The sequence below is a fragment of the Sander vitreus genome, chromosome 2, assembly GCF_031162955.1.
Source record: "Sander vitreus isolate 19-12246 chromosome 2, sanVit1, whole genome shotgun sequence".
Taxonomy (NCBI): domain Eukaryota; kingdom Metazoa; phylum Chordata; class Actinopteri; order Perciformes; family Percidae; genus Sander; species Sander vitreus.
This window is the reverse complement of record NC_135856.1, coordinates 16613612-16628554: the sequence shown is the minus strand read 5'-3', so window position 1 is coordinate 16628554 and position 14943 is coordinate 16613612. Positions and strand designations below refer to the sequence as shown.

Sequence of the window (14943 nt, the reverse complement as noted above, 5' to 3'; positions counted from 1 at the left end):
GCTGTACCATGTCTACAGTATATGCATGGCCTTTGTCTTTACAAAGACTTAATTTAACTGGCTGCAGAGGTAACTTAAGCTTGCTGTACAGTATATGATTATGTATGCATGACCATTGAGATGCCCTCCATACCATTGAGACTATCTGCTTAATAATCACTGCGATAAGTCTTACAACAAAATATTGAAATGGAATAACCATTGTTGCCAACAATGCTTTTTTAGTAATTTTGTGAGTTTATGAGCAAAAACTAAACTAACTTCAGCTTTGTCAAGATTATCAAGACCGACTCTAAAGCCTAATACCATTCAGGAAAACATACATAGCCTTTGGATCCCTAAAACATCAGGTTTTTATTATTTTTTTAAAGAAAATCTGCCTAATACGTAAATATTGCATTTTTAAACATTTTTGTATTTTGCATTGTTTTCAAGTAATATCCAATTAGGTTAATAAAGTTGTTTTTGCCTTTTTGTTCCTTCTGTATCTTAAATTGCACTGATCATTGCTCCCAATTTTGTTGTATTTAATACAATGACAATACAAGTTTTTAATTCTATAAACAAATTTGTAACAAAACAGCACAGCCATACGGTGTTACCTGGGTTAGCGAGGGGGGGTCTACCCTGGGTCCCCACACTTGGATGTGGGGGGCCATTATTGGATGACCCATTGTTGTTTCCATGGTGTTGCAGGTGAGTTGGGGGCTGGCCATGATGGGGATGGTGGTGCATGTGGTGAGTGTGATTGTTGTTGCCAGGGCCGACAGAGTGATTATTGTTGTTATTGTTGGGGATAATCCCTCCACCATTCTTACTGGGAGGTGGGCCGCTGTTGCCTGTGTTATTATTGGGATTTTTGCGATCCCACATATTGACAGTCTTGTTGTAGGTGCCGGGATCGCCCCAGGTGGACGTTCCATCGTCAATCTCCATCTTCCTGCGGATGGAGGGAGGGGAGGGCTCTTCCCAGCCGGTGGAATCCATGCCCTGGTCCTGTTTGCTGCCATTGCCCCAGCTTGATGTGTTCTGCTTCACAGTACCAGGACCACCCCATGAACCCATGCTTCCACCTCCTCCGCTACCAGTGCTGCTGCTGCTGCTTTCCTGGGGCTTGGAAGAGCCCCATGATCCTTGTACTGGGCCATTGGCACGTGGGGTCTCCCCCCAGCTGGTATTACTCACAGTAGGAGCAGGCTTATCCCAGCCTCCTCCTCTATTTCCTCCCCTGGGGCTTTCCTTCCATCCACCACTTCCTCCATTTCCTCCATTTCCTCCTTCTCCTTCCCACATACTGCTGGAGGATCCGTTCTTCTTGACCTCCGCCTCTCCCCACTCCCCTGTGCTGGAGCCATTGGAGCCCACATTACTGTTGCCCCATCCATGGGAGCTTTTGGGGCCATCTCCCCAGCTAGTAGGCTGACTTTTCTTCTGGCCATCATCCCAACTGGGAGACTTGTCCTCAGAACCCCAGGATGGTGTGCCTCCGTTTCTAGGACCATTGGAAGGCAAAGGGTCACCCCAGCCACTGGTAGTGCCATTTGGTACTTTGCTGTGTGACTGTGGGGGGTCCCCCCATCCTGATCCAGTCTGGATAGGCTGAGGTGGAGGGGCTCTCCAGCCTGAGGATGATGATCCTTCACTGTCAATTTTTTCTCCACACCCAGGCCTCTGACTGGAGCAAATTTTCGGGTTGATGATACCTCCATTGACGGATGAGGGTCCACCATTAGAGCTGGAGCCTCCGATGGTGTCTGAGCTGCTTTTGCTCTTCCCATCATCAGAATTGGCTTCTTCCATCTCCCATACAGTGTGCTGCCGGATGGGGGTCTGTCCCCAACCTGTGTTACTCAGCACCCTAGGGTCCAGGTCCTGCCGGGGGAACAGAGGGGTACAATCCGTGCTGGAGGACCTGTCTCTGTCGCCAGATTTACTTTCGCTGCTGTCCCCACTACCGTCGCTTGCTGGGGCTGTTCTGGGCTGCTGGCCCCATGAGCTAAGTTGCTGCTCTTGGCCTGAACCAGAACTACCAGCGTCTACTGAGTCCCAGCCTTTAGATGCATCTCCGCCACCAGAGGATTTCCCCCAGTCACCCCAGCCACCACTTCCACTACTCCCACCACCACTGCCTTGGCGGCCCCAGGCCGAAAGACCTGCAGAGGGAGTTGAGTCCCAGCCTGAGTCCTTGGGAGAGTCAGCTGCCTTGGTTTCTACACTACCCCATACAGAGCTGCTTGTTGTGTCCCCATTGAGCTGGGATGATTCAGTGGGTGACTGGCCTCCCCAGCCAGTTAACCCATGGATAGGGCTCATAGGCTCATGAGCTTGCTGCTGCTTAGTGTGGTTTGGTCTGTCAGTGTTAAGGTTAGAAGGTTCCATTTTGAAGGACAAGCTTGTGTTGGCTGAAGGGTGCTGTTGATCATTTTCGTTAGCACTTATCATGCCAATCCAACCTCCCCCGCCATTATCTGCACCTCCCAGGCTTCCATTTCCCATGTTTCCATTGCCATTAATACCTGGTGGGAGGGATTGGGAGTTTGACACAGCGTTGGGGCCAATACCACAACCCCCACCACCCTCATGTCCCAGTACAGGCCAGGCTGATGGGTTGGCATTGGGATTGAGGTTCAAGTTAAAATTGGGAGAGCCCCAGTTATTGGGCGCTCCTACTCTGCCACCATTCATACCATCTTGTTTCCCATCTGAGCCCCAGCCTCTATTACCACATGTGTTGGCTGATCCAGGTCCCGTCATCATGTTATGGTTAGCTTTAAGAGAAGGGTAGTGGGCCTGCTGGCCTGCGGCACCTGTGGCCATACTCAGAAAACTACTACTGGTGGTGGTAGTAACAGCACTGGTGTCTGCGTTAGAGCTAGCTGAGCCCAAGGAGCATTCTGGTGCTGCGGGGTGGCTGGGGTCACTACTGCGGCTGATGGAGGGCCAAGCTTCTGTGTCACTTTCGTCAATAATCACTTTGTCCCAGCTATTGGCACTGGAGGAGCTGTCAACTGGCAAAGAGGCTCCCCAATGAGAGGTATCATACTGGGGAACTGAGCCACTCTGAAGGGATATGTCTAAAGAGAAAAGAGGGAGAGAGAAAAGAGACGTTGAGACAAAGTCGAACAGAACACAGGAAGTAGGTGAAGATGATGAGTCAGCCAGATAGAAAAACAAAGGAAGATTTGAGTGACAGAAGATACAGAAATGCAAGAAATAAAGAAGAGATGAAGCAACAGGAATAGAGACAAAGAGTAAAAAAAGACAAAACAGAAGGAGGAGGAAAAAGGGGGGATGGTGTGGGGAAACAAGAAAAATACATCAGGTTAGACTAAGGAACATCATGTAATACAGCCCCCTAAGTCCCCTGGACCAATTGTATCTGACTGGCTGGTTATTGCTAGCTATCAGACTCCTTGGCAGGAGATGGTGGTCACACTTGCGCGTTCCACAATCTAACACATACAGTATTTAGAATGCACAGCCAAGCATGCTACATATCAACTATGGCATATCCATATATTCTGGTGCAGTTGGCCAAACAGACACAGGGACATAGAACCCTCACTTTCTTGGCTTTATCCATCTTTCTTTCATTCTCTCTCTCCTCACTTTTCACTAAACTTTCTTTTCCACTTCCCTTTCCGACCCGTTTCCTCCCCCCGTCTTGCTTTGCCCCTTACATTTCTTCCTTCTTACTATCTAGCTGCCTTTATCTGTTACCCTTCCTCCTCCTCGCCCCTTTTCTCTCTGTCCATGTCTCCTCTCATTTTCTGCCCCCATCTCTTTCCTCACCCTTTAATTTCTCCCTCTCTCCCCTCTGCTCTCCTCTAAACCCAGCAGTGAGAAGCCCATCTGTCTCCATCGTAGCTTCACTGGCTGGGGCCGTGAAGGGAAGCCCAAGTGGAACGCCGCTCATTTATTGGAATGAAACCAGGACAGCTTTTCATCCATCACTCCCTACACTCCACCGGGCCTACTCCTCCTCCAACTGCACTACACTAAGAAACCACAAACACTTCCTCCAAGCTTGTATGAATATGTGTGTCTCTTGGCTTCTCACTACCTGCATATACATAGTATTGAAAATGTATGCGTGTACATCAATTTTTTAATCACAATCTGGGAACTAAGGACGGCATGTAAATCTTGTCCTACTACTTACAGGTTTTAAGCATGATTTACAAATTAAGTACCACACCACCAAAATAGCATTTCCAACGTTTCTCTAACCAACATGGTATCACACACAAGAAATTTCATTAGGCAGAAAAGCATCCCATCAGAGGGGGAATTAATAATAGACTGATTTGATGCTGTAAAGGGGTAATCAATCAATGGGAGGCAGCTAATCAATGATCTTATTAATGCTAGTGGGTGAGAGCAGGCAGGCTATTGATCCAGCATGCAACCATCCTAACCACTAGGCCAGCCTCATGCAATGGGCTTAAAACCAATGGGAACTGCTGGGAATATCACCAGCACACAGGCCAACCAATGATAATGAGAAATTCATCCAGTAACTCTTGGAGGAGAAAGGAAAATTCATGTGTATTATGAAACAGCCAAATCGTGTACAAGCTAGATATTTATCTGCGTTTGTGGTTTCCAACATATAGCAACTGGACTTTTCAGGGGTAAAAGAGCAGATATATTACTGCATGTAAATACTATGTATTCTTATGCAAAAGTAATATTCCTTATGACAATATACAAATACGTTTTTCAGTTGGCTGCAACACAAACATAAACAAAATGTGATGCCAAACCATATGCAACATAAGCTGTTCTGTTCAACAAGTATTAGAAGCCTACTAGACAATAATACATTTCTGGCTACCCTCTTGAGCAGCTGCAGTAAGCGTGGCTCACCAACCTTTAATTATAAGACCCAGACTGTGTCTGTAAAATATTTGCCTTGTTTGGTAATTAAGCAGTTTTACCTTCCATTACTCTGCCATTAGTTTCCATCAGATTGTTGCAGTGATTTCCATAATAGCTATAAGTTATCCATCATGAGATAAAGACCCAGTGGTCAAAACAATTCAGTCAGATGAGAGAAAAGTCCATTTGTTGAAGGTGTGTGGAAACACATACGCTGGCAGATATGTGGCTTTAAGATGCTGCGCAACATGCCACAGAATGGCTGTGAATGCAATTCTCGCCTCAACACACTTATCTCCACTCCCCAGGCAGCTTTATCGCACAGGGTCGTCAGACTGATGGCGCACACGCACACAAAAGTCTGCAATAACTATGAAATCAGTAGAACACAGAAACTACTGAAACATCACAGCAAATGTAATCCCTCACAACTGCTGTGACAGTGCCAATTGTTTTGGAGTAAAGTAAAAAGTTGCTCAAACTATAAAACAAGCCAGATGTGAGCCTTCAATTGGAAAGCCTTTAATAGGACTTGAGTTTTCTTTGCCATTTGACAATAAGTTGGTTTCATCGCCTGGACTAATTTCGGTTTGCATGACAAATATCCAAGGTAAAAGTAATGCCTGCACACATACCTGTCCAATCAAACTTTCATTCCTAAAAAGTGGACAGAAAAAAAATTGTCAGGTGGAAACTGCCAGGTGCCCAAAAGACAGCAAGCTAATATAGCATTAAGGAATAATTTTGGAAGATATTCAAGGGACTTGGAATTTAACACCAATATATTCATGTGTCAGATATACTAGACATATTGAATATTGAGGAGATACGTTAAAGGTGCAGTAGGTAAGACTAACTTTCTGTCATATTTACATATTTCTGATCCTATGTTCCAGTAGAACTACATGATGCAGGTAAATAAAAAAAATCTGGCTCCTCTGGCACCACCTACAGCCTGTAGTGCGATTTGCAAAAATCCACAGCTCCCTGTTCAGATGCTCCAATCAGGGCCGGGGGGGGGGGGGGGAGGGGGTGTGTCTAACTGCGTGTCAATCACTGCTCATGCACACGCATTCATTCTCCTTTGTGGGGGGAGGGGCTTAGGAGACTGTTTTGGGTTTTAGCAGAAAGGGGGGAGGGACTGAGAAGAAGTTGATCCTACCTACAGCACCTTTAATTATATCTACAGTTATCTTAGTTACAAAAGCATTTTACATGCATCTAAATGTAGGTGTTTTGATGGTTGAGTTCCACTGCAATTTTGCGTATAGAGTAGCTCTGTTTAAAAAAAAGGCTGGTTTGGCACTATTTCAGATCTATTGATCTGGAGCATGACAGCTTGCCACACAGTCAATTTGTAAAGAAATGAAATAATTTAAAAACCCAAAAAGCTGGTCTTTTCAGTTACCACTGCAAACTCTCAGTGGCTTGTAGGTGTTTTGTTTTCTAAATGCTAAGAAATATGACAGCACCATTAAAAGCTACTAATGTTACTCCCTTTCTGTTTTGTCCTAGCTCTGGCAATGCTAGCTTTGAAAGAGAAGACAAGCACCATTTTATCAGACCTGAAACATAGCCAAGAAGTGCAGAGGCTGCAGCCTCTGGGAATTTTTTTTTCAGTTGACCCCTCACCCACCTGGTCTCTCTCTCTCTGTCACCCATTCTGTTTCCCAAAGAGTGTACAAATATAGGTTACATGATAAGTTCATCAAAGCCTGGAAAGTCTTTTTTTAAACCACTCCTGTCACAGATAGTGTAAAAAAACCAAATTCTTAAAAAAAACAAAAAACATATTGCCTGTTGTGGAAAAAAAGGGGTCAGTCAGAGAGAGAGCGAGAGTGGAAAAATACCTGAGGAGAGGCGCACCAGCGGCACTCTCAGAGTGCTTACACAGATCCATGCAAGGAGGGCAAACAGCAGACATCCTCTTAGTATGTCTGCGGCAAGCTACCCAGTCAAACACAAAATCCTCACACCACCAAATCACTGCTGCTACATATTGGACCAATATAATGTGCAGTTACTGAGTGTGCAATGCAAATAGCAAATGTGAGTAACAAAATGGAACATTATAAGCTCTACAAAAGGAGTATTTATTGCGGGACTATTGTATTTGGATTGCATTATACTGAAAGGGTGCTAATGCTATTGTGTCTACTTCTGTAGATATGTACATGTGAGGACTAATGCAAAACAGCCTCTTTTTCCTTTCACCTCAACATGCCCCGATTGTTCCACTTTAACTCCCTCCCCAGACACTCCAATAGAAAGGTCTTGCTGATTCTTGGCAAAGCAGTGATTTGGCAGAGAAGAGACGAAAGCATGCTTAGCATGAAAAACAAAGAAAAGGGGACAATTATTTCCATCCACCATTTGCAATCATGTGTCAGTAATGCGGTGATGCTTTCATTCTGGTTGCAATTAGGAGGGCAGTCTCTTATTACACTTTGTGAATGAAAAAAGATTCAAAAATAAAAACTAAGGGACCCTAAGATGCTTCCAACAGGGACCAAGGCTGCCTTTTTGTGAATGTGCAAGTCCATGTGTGCAGATACAGGCTTGTTCTCTTTATAGGAGCCTATAACCTGGAGAGCTTGTGTGCATTAAACAACAGCAACAACATAAGCAGAAATAAGCAAGAGATGAGCTTCTGATGAAACTAGCTGCCATCATAAAAATGGGCAGGTAGCCAAGAATTAAGTGCCTCCCCTCCACTTTGAATAAAATGAAAGGCAGGGTGACCGAAAGAGAGAGAATGGTAGGGAGAGATGGAGGAAAGTCTTGGGGGAGGGGTTGGCATTTGCAGTGGCAAGGAAAAACAAGGGAGACGGTAAGAGAGAACAGACTAAGAGAGATGGTGTGGAAATAAATGGAATCCTTAGTTTGACTGTGAGCCGAAGACTACGCATGGTTTTCTCAGAGCAAACGTGGGGTGACATAACACCAGAACCAAGACAGGTTTAGTAGTCTTTTGCACCCAAATAGACCCCTTCTATCTCTCTTTGAGGGGTGCTTCACGCCCACTCGGATCAAAGACGGTATGTACTTGTTTTTCCGGAAGCAGGGTAAAAAAGAAAGACTGAGGGAATGGTCACAGGAGGGTTTAAAAAGCTCATTATACATGTCTGTTTACCTCTGCTGAGAGAAGAGAAAAAAACAGGAGAGCGAGACCATGGTGACTTCTCTGGTTTCCCTCACATCGGCTGGATTAATGAAGCCACTAGGGGGTTCTCTCACTTGTGTGTGCGTATGTGTGTCACAGCCTGAGCACATGGGGTAATCTATACCTCCCCGACTTCATTAGGGCCAAGTAGTCTTGTGATTATGATTTTAAAACATAATCTAAGTGGTAGATACTTTTACATCATAAATGGTACCATGTTTGAAGAAGCAGACCTGCATTTCCACGAGAAGATATTTGAAGAACTTTACATGTTTTAAAATTAAAGGTCCAATATGTAATATCTTTACGGTTATAAATCCAAAAATGCCCCCAATGCGTCATCAGATATTAAGGAAATATGCTAAGTTGAAATACTATCTTTTCTGATGAATGCTAATGCCAGTATTTTCTCCTTTTGAAATTTTCGTTCTGTGATGGAATATTTGTTTGTGTTTTGGCCTGTGTGTTGTTATCAACTGCCCAGTTTGACAGCCAGGTCGGGTTGCCAGATAGACCTGTAAAAACGTAAACCCAGCGCGTCAGCACAGGCTTTTATGACTGTCAATATAGCCAGCATCTAACGTTAGCTACTCCGCTGTGCTGTGAAGTAATGTCTGGCTATGTGAAACAAGCTTCTAACAACATTGTTGTGGATGCTGTGGTCTCAGCCTGGCAACCACTGTGAACTTCGAGTCTGGGGAGGAGGGGGCGGGGGAGACGACTCTCTCCAGTATTTTGAATTTGTACTGCAGTAACTATTTTAAACACTAGCTGTCAGTATTACATATTGCACCTTCAAGAAATTGTTAAGTGATGAAAAAAAACACAACCCCATACACCATTATAGTTTATGCCTTACTCAGCCCATCAATTTCTTTTTCCTTTCTGTTCCACCTTCATACTAAGGATTTAACTTAAATAAGATAAGCTCAAAAACCCAACTGCTTTACCTGCGAATCAAAAGGGCCCAAATGACAGGGCCAAGTGTTTTAAAAGCACCCAGCAGAGTGCCTTCCGGCTACATGCTCTGTCTGGGTGACCAGCAAACAGCTGTTGGGCTGCAGTTCCCACAGTCTGAGACCCCCACTCCAGCACCTGCTACTGGAGAGCCTGTCTGGACGGCTGCTGGCTACTCCAGACTACTTAATGGTCCCCAGTCAGCTGGAGAGATGGGGATGGTGGGTGTGTCGAGGGAGGGAGAAGGGACAGGGGGTTTCTGTCTGGTGTTTGGGACAATTAAATGGGGTTCAGAGAGCGGAGGTCACTTGGGAGTGGTGTCAATGCCCTTGAATTTGGATGGGGTTGCCTTTCAGAATTTGTGGATGTTGCAGTGTGTGTGGATAGCCCCTAGTGGATAGCGTGTGGTTAATGTTACTGTTGTGTTGCCTGGGCGTTCCTCTTTTTGTAGATTGTAACATAGCGGGCTTGCTGGATTTGTCTTGAAATATTGTGAAATGGGATTTAGGAAGGAAGACCAGCACTTCTCCCTGTTGTTAACAAGTTGTATGTTTACATTTGATTAGCATGGAATCAGCTGCTTAGCATTTACATTTTAGGGAAAATAACTGTCATAACGTTAATGTTACTAAATGTTACATTTGTGCTAACAAAACAATTTGCTGGTCACAAATGATCTGTTTAGCTAACAGATCAATGCTGTTGCGAGCTAGCAATCAGCAATAACTTTGACTTACTGTACAACTCAGCTGGTTGTTGGTAGCCAATGGTAAGGTTTTGTAGTTCACTGAACCTTATGAAGTTTGCCTCCCTGGTCTCTTTGGTCCTTTGGGTCAAGCAATTAGGGGCTGCACAGCAGACAATATATATTAGTTTCTGCCCATAGGTGGCGATTTTAAGCAGTACCCAGGTAAGAGACGATAAGACGGTTATCCCATTACACATGACGCATCTATTGTTTTATGTCTATGGCTGGAATGTTATTAGTCACGCACACTTAAATTTAATATGGCTTCTAAATTAAATCTGTTTGATTTCTCTGAACCAAATGTGAGGAAAATAGCCCAAAAATGGGTCAAAAGAAATGTTTTAACCACATTTAACCACCTTAGGATATCTACCCAATAATACTGCAGTGCGGCTGGCTCACAAACTAACATGCATATGTGTGTGTGTGTGTGTGTGTGTGTGTGTGTGTGTCTCTGTCTGTCTCCTTTAAACTCTGAGCCAGCTGGCCTGCAAGGCAGACCTGATCTGACAGGACACAACTAGGTCAGACTACTGTGTTCTTATTGCTGCACAGCCACTACATCTATGCACATGTGTTTGTGTTTACATGTGCACAAGTGAAAACAGTGTGTACATCATCACATGCATTTGGGCCACAGTAACCTCACCAGAGAGGTCAGAAACATGTCCTCAAAACAGATGCCATGCTTACGTATAATATTAAAAATGTAGCTGTACTTGCAGGCAGGGATTTTAAGTTAATTCTCAAGGTCTTCTACTACAAAAGCAGTGATAATTTATGCAAATAAAGCAGAGGTTTGGACTTAAAATTTCAAGTGCAGGGTAATAAGTTTAACTACAATGTCCACTCACAATGATGTATGCTTGAATCTTTGCAATAGCAGGGCCACTAGCTTGAGGCTATTTGCAGAGCAGACAGGATAGAACAGAATGTGAAGTGGAAGCCCTCAGGACAAGAACCAGAGGGGAAGAGGGTGAAAATCCAGCCAATGGCTACTACGCCACAGGCTGTGTTGTACTGGGAGGCCCCTGGGAAAACCGGGGCGAAGTAAAGGCCAAACAGGACAACAACCAGTGGATGAGGACAATATTTAGGATATTATAGGTTACTACACAAACCAAGGGAGCGTGACTTGTCTGAAGCAAAAAAGATAAATATATTCTTTTAAATCTAAAGGCTTAGAGGTATTGCTTCTCTTGAGTGAGTTAAGCCTGCAGCCAAATTTAGATCCTGGCCCACAGCAAAGGAAACCCTGCAATAAACAGCTAAACCCAGACATTAGGTAGTTAAATACACTGGTTGACTGACATGACACCATTGTATTCATATAATACTATCAATCCAGGCTAAAGTCAATTATATTAATAATGCATGCATGTTGCTTCCTCTAAATTTCAGGTTGTAGTCGACTAGCGAGGCCTGCTTCGTTTGTTTGATAAATTGATCAACGTTGATTGAGAGCCTGCATGTCACGCACTAGCAACAAACTGTGTATCCAAGAACACTTAAATCAGTGTAGACTTCTGTTGTAGATTAGTGTTACGTTTCCAGCTTCGCGGTTGTGAACCGTAACGTTAGTTGGGACAGACCCCTTGTTTCTTTAGGCCAACTATATCAGCTTTAGCCAGGCTGGTAGTAGCTTTCTGGCAACTCTGTGGTTAAAAATGGCTGGGAGATGTTGTGATAATGTTGCATTAATCAGGTGATTTATTTAGTCTTTGCGGCGAACATAGAACACTGACTACTGTAGGTTCACTACCCATAGAAAAGCATGTGCATCACTGTGTCCGCGGCAGCTGCCGCTTATGGTACTTTTCTACACACGGGAGAACCTCACTTCCCATAACAAACTCCGTCGTTGGACTAACGTTACATCACAAAGACACGTTGCCCACATGGCTACCTGTCTTAAAGGAGAAGGGTCGGCCGGTAACAATCATGTAAAAGGAGAAGAGAACGGTAAGAGTTTACTTTTCTATATCAAGCAGCAAAAAAGTTGTAGCATTAACATCGCACGTCCTGCGATGCTACTGTCGCAGTTGTGCACACTGCGATGTAGACAATGAAACAAAATATCGTGCAGCCCTAGTCTCAATTATTTAATGTTTAATCGTTTGTGAAATGCTGAAAGAAAGTTGATTTACAACACTTTTCATTAAATGGACTAGTAAATACGACAACTTGTAAAAATAAAAAAAGGCATCCACTCACAGGCTACACAGACTAAGCGTTTGTTTGATACTGTGATTGGTAGCAAAGGCCCAAGTATAAGAACAACGGCGACTAGACAGAACATAGAAGGACCAGTTGCCTCTGTGATACAGAGGGTTGTAGTTTGCTGACTAACAAGCCTTGCACCACAGCTGCTGCAGATTTGTTTACTGAGTGCCTGGTGTTGTCCCAGCAAATGTTGAGTCAGTAATGGAAGGCAGAACACAGCGGCAAAGGAGCATTGATGAAAAGAAAGAGAAAAAAAAGAATCTGAGAAGAGAAACACAACCAAGATGCGAGCAGATACTCATGTGAGCGTCTGCTAACCTGAACATGAAAACATTGCGTGGTGGGCTAAAGAGATGTCCTTGCATCTATGTCTTCAAAGTTAGTGTTTTGTGTTAGAGGACGTGAGCTGCATTTTGTGTCTGTGTACACTATTAAGCAGATGGTTGTGATTTCTTTACAAAGAAAAGAAATCCCTTCAGACAAATGCACACAAAAAAAAAAGCAAAAATAAGGATAAAAATCTAAAATTCTTGAGAGTGCGTGCGAAAAGAAAGGAAAAAACTGGAGTAATGACATAAATAAATCATGGTCATCCATTATCAACAGATTACTTGCATACAAATACACACAAGCTGCTGCACAATGAGCACCTAAAGGCAGGTTCAGTATTAGTGATCTTAGGGGCCACCGGTGAGTTCATTAAAAGATTACCGCTGGCTACAGAGGACTGAGAGTGAGTGTGTGTGTGTTCCTGTGAGTCGAGCAAAAGAGCATGCAGAGGCTTCAACAACAAAACCATGTTCTTCTGACTTAGACTAAAACAGCTAAACAAAATTTTCCATGGCTTTGAAAAAAATTTGCCGTTATTATTGCCAGCGTTATAAGCACGTGGATCCAGACTTGCACACTAATAGAAACAAGCATAAAGCTATCAGAAGGCCAAAGAAAGGAAAAATGGAAAAGTGGGGGGAGCAGCCAATTGAAAACAGCTTAGACTTGAGGCTAACATTTTAATTTGGCTTTAAATTGGTCAGCCAACCCACATTATTTAGGAGCTGTATCTCGTCATTATTTTACACCGACAGGAAGCGAAGGTGTGCCGTTACAACTACTACAACTAAAATTATAATCACCATAATTTATTATGCCTATAGTGCAGTAAATCTGTCAAAGCTGCATTGCATACCACTGTATCTGTGCCAAACTAAACTGAATACAAACTCTAAAATGAAGCTTAATGTAGGGTCCTAAAAAATTTTTTTTAATATAATTTCTACATATAAATGTCTAAAATTTCCCAACATTTTATATTTGTTATGTAGCCAAAATACAGCTGACATGCACAAAAATGAAAACGATAGACTAAATGAAGTTTATAAGGTGAGACAATTTGCACACAGCCACCACGATAGCATTAAAATGAAAAAATAAAATCAAGAATCTATTCCAGGGCAATTTTTACTGTATTAACACAAACCTGGGTGGTGTTTGCTCGCAGTGGACGTGGTAGAGTTCGGGGATGTGCTGCTGGTAATCGTAGAAGAAGAAGAATAAGATGAAGAGGAGGAGGAAGAAGAGGAACAGGAGAGGGTGAGAGAGCTGAGGGCTCCTGCAGGCAGTGGCTGGCCTCTCTTCAGTAGCTGCTTGTGCTCCTGCTGGCGGAAGCGCGGGGGCACCTCTCTGGGCGGGTAACGAGCACTGGCAGAGGACAACTGGCACTGCGGCTGAGGGGGAGTCTGAGTCGGGAGTTGGCTACTGGAGGAGGCGCGCTTGCCATTGCCAGAAGAAGAAGAGGAGAAGAGGGGCAGCGTAGGGCTGGCGGGGTGGAGGTGGTGGGGTGGGCCGGGACTGGGCTTAGTGGGAGCAGGCTCTGGCACTGGATGGATACAATACACAGTCACATGTACGCACATGTACGCACACGTACGCACACGTACACACACACACACACACACACACACACACAGAAAGACACATGCAGGTAGCAAGGTATTAATGTCTGGGTTAACCCACTATTAGTCGTTTATATAAGAAATTATATTTGATTGGGTAGTGTCGACATTTGACACACGGTAAGGAATAAATAGCAGCTGAAGTAAATCCTGCAGTTGTCTCTGAACAGTGAGGTTTTTCTTATACGTCCTTATATGTCTTAACGTCCAGTTTAATCAATACCTTGGTAATCCAAATTGTTTTTTTCAATTTTACTATATGACCTGCACATGTGGTGATAGCACAAAAATAGCCATCTTATCAAGTTATATTCTAGCAGTATGTGATGAAACTAGGGCTGCAACTAACGATTATTTTCATTGTCGATTAATCTGTTGATTATGTATTCAATCATTTGATTGGTTGTTTGGTCTATAAAATGTCTGTATAAAATGGTTTTCGATCAGTGTTTTCCAAAGCCCCGTCTTCAAATGTCTTGATTTGTCCACAACTCAAAGATATTCAGTTTACGGTCATAGTGAGAGGAGTGAAGAGAGAGGAGTGAAACTAGAAAATATTCACATCCAAGAAGCTGGAATCAGAGAATTTTTACTTAACTTTTAACGCAAAAAATTACTCAAACCGATTATCAAAATAGTTGGCGATTGATCAATTAATCTTTGCAGCTCTAGATGGAACGGTCCTATTTATGGGGGAGATCTTCAAAGAATGTGCTGCAGACATGTTTTACTTTCAACACGTGTTGAAAGTCTCTGGAAATTTAATTTTGTGTATTGTATTTTATGTATAGTACCTAGCAGGTGTTAGTAATTTAATCTGTTGGTTTGCACTGTATGCTGGTGTGCACTGTCCCTTTAAATTAACTGCCTCATGCAGCCTTTTGTCGAACATATGTTACTGGCCCAGGCGCACTCTATGAAAAGGTCATATTTTTTCTGCTGACTGAACACCGACACACACAAACACATCGAGACACCTCCTTTCCTCTTCATTACACTCTCTTCTCTTCCACACGCAC

General features: G+C 43.6%; 1 protein-coding gene across 7 annotated transcripts in view; it reads right to left on the bottom strand.

Moving 5' to 3' along the window:
- tnrc6c2 (trinucleotide repeat containing adaptor 6C2) overlaps positions 1-14943 on the bottom strand; it is a 53870-nt gene that overhangs the window by 18376 nt on the left and 20551 nt on the right. For 4 of the 7 annotated variants that reach the window (XR_013503800.1, XM_078280471.1, XM_078280430.1 and 1 more), the window contains exons 4-5: positions 13450-13848; positions 603-3074 (exon numbers count right to left, since the gene is read on the bottom strand). Coding sequence is in view for 6 of the 7 variants with exons in the window: in XM_078280471.1 (XP_078136597.1) it covers positions 603-3074; positions 13450-13848 (2871 nt within the window). In the remaining variant the exon portion in view is untranslated. Of the gene's footprint in view, positions 1-602; positions 3075-4940; positions 5102-9738; positions 9850-13449; positions 13849-14943 lie in introns of those variants that run through there. The other 3 variants (XM_078280449.1, XM_078280463.1, XM_078280455.1) reach the window with 3 other exon arrangements.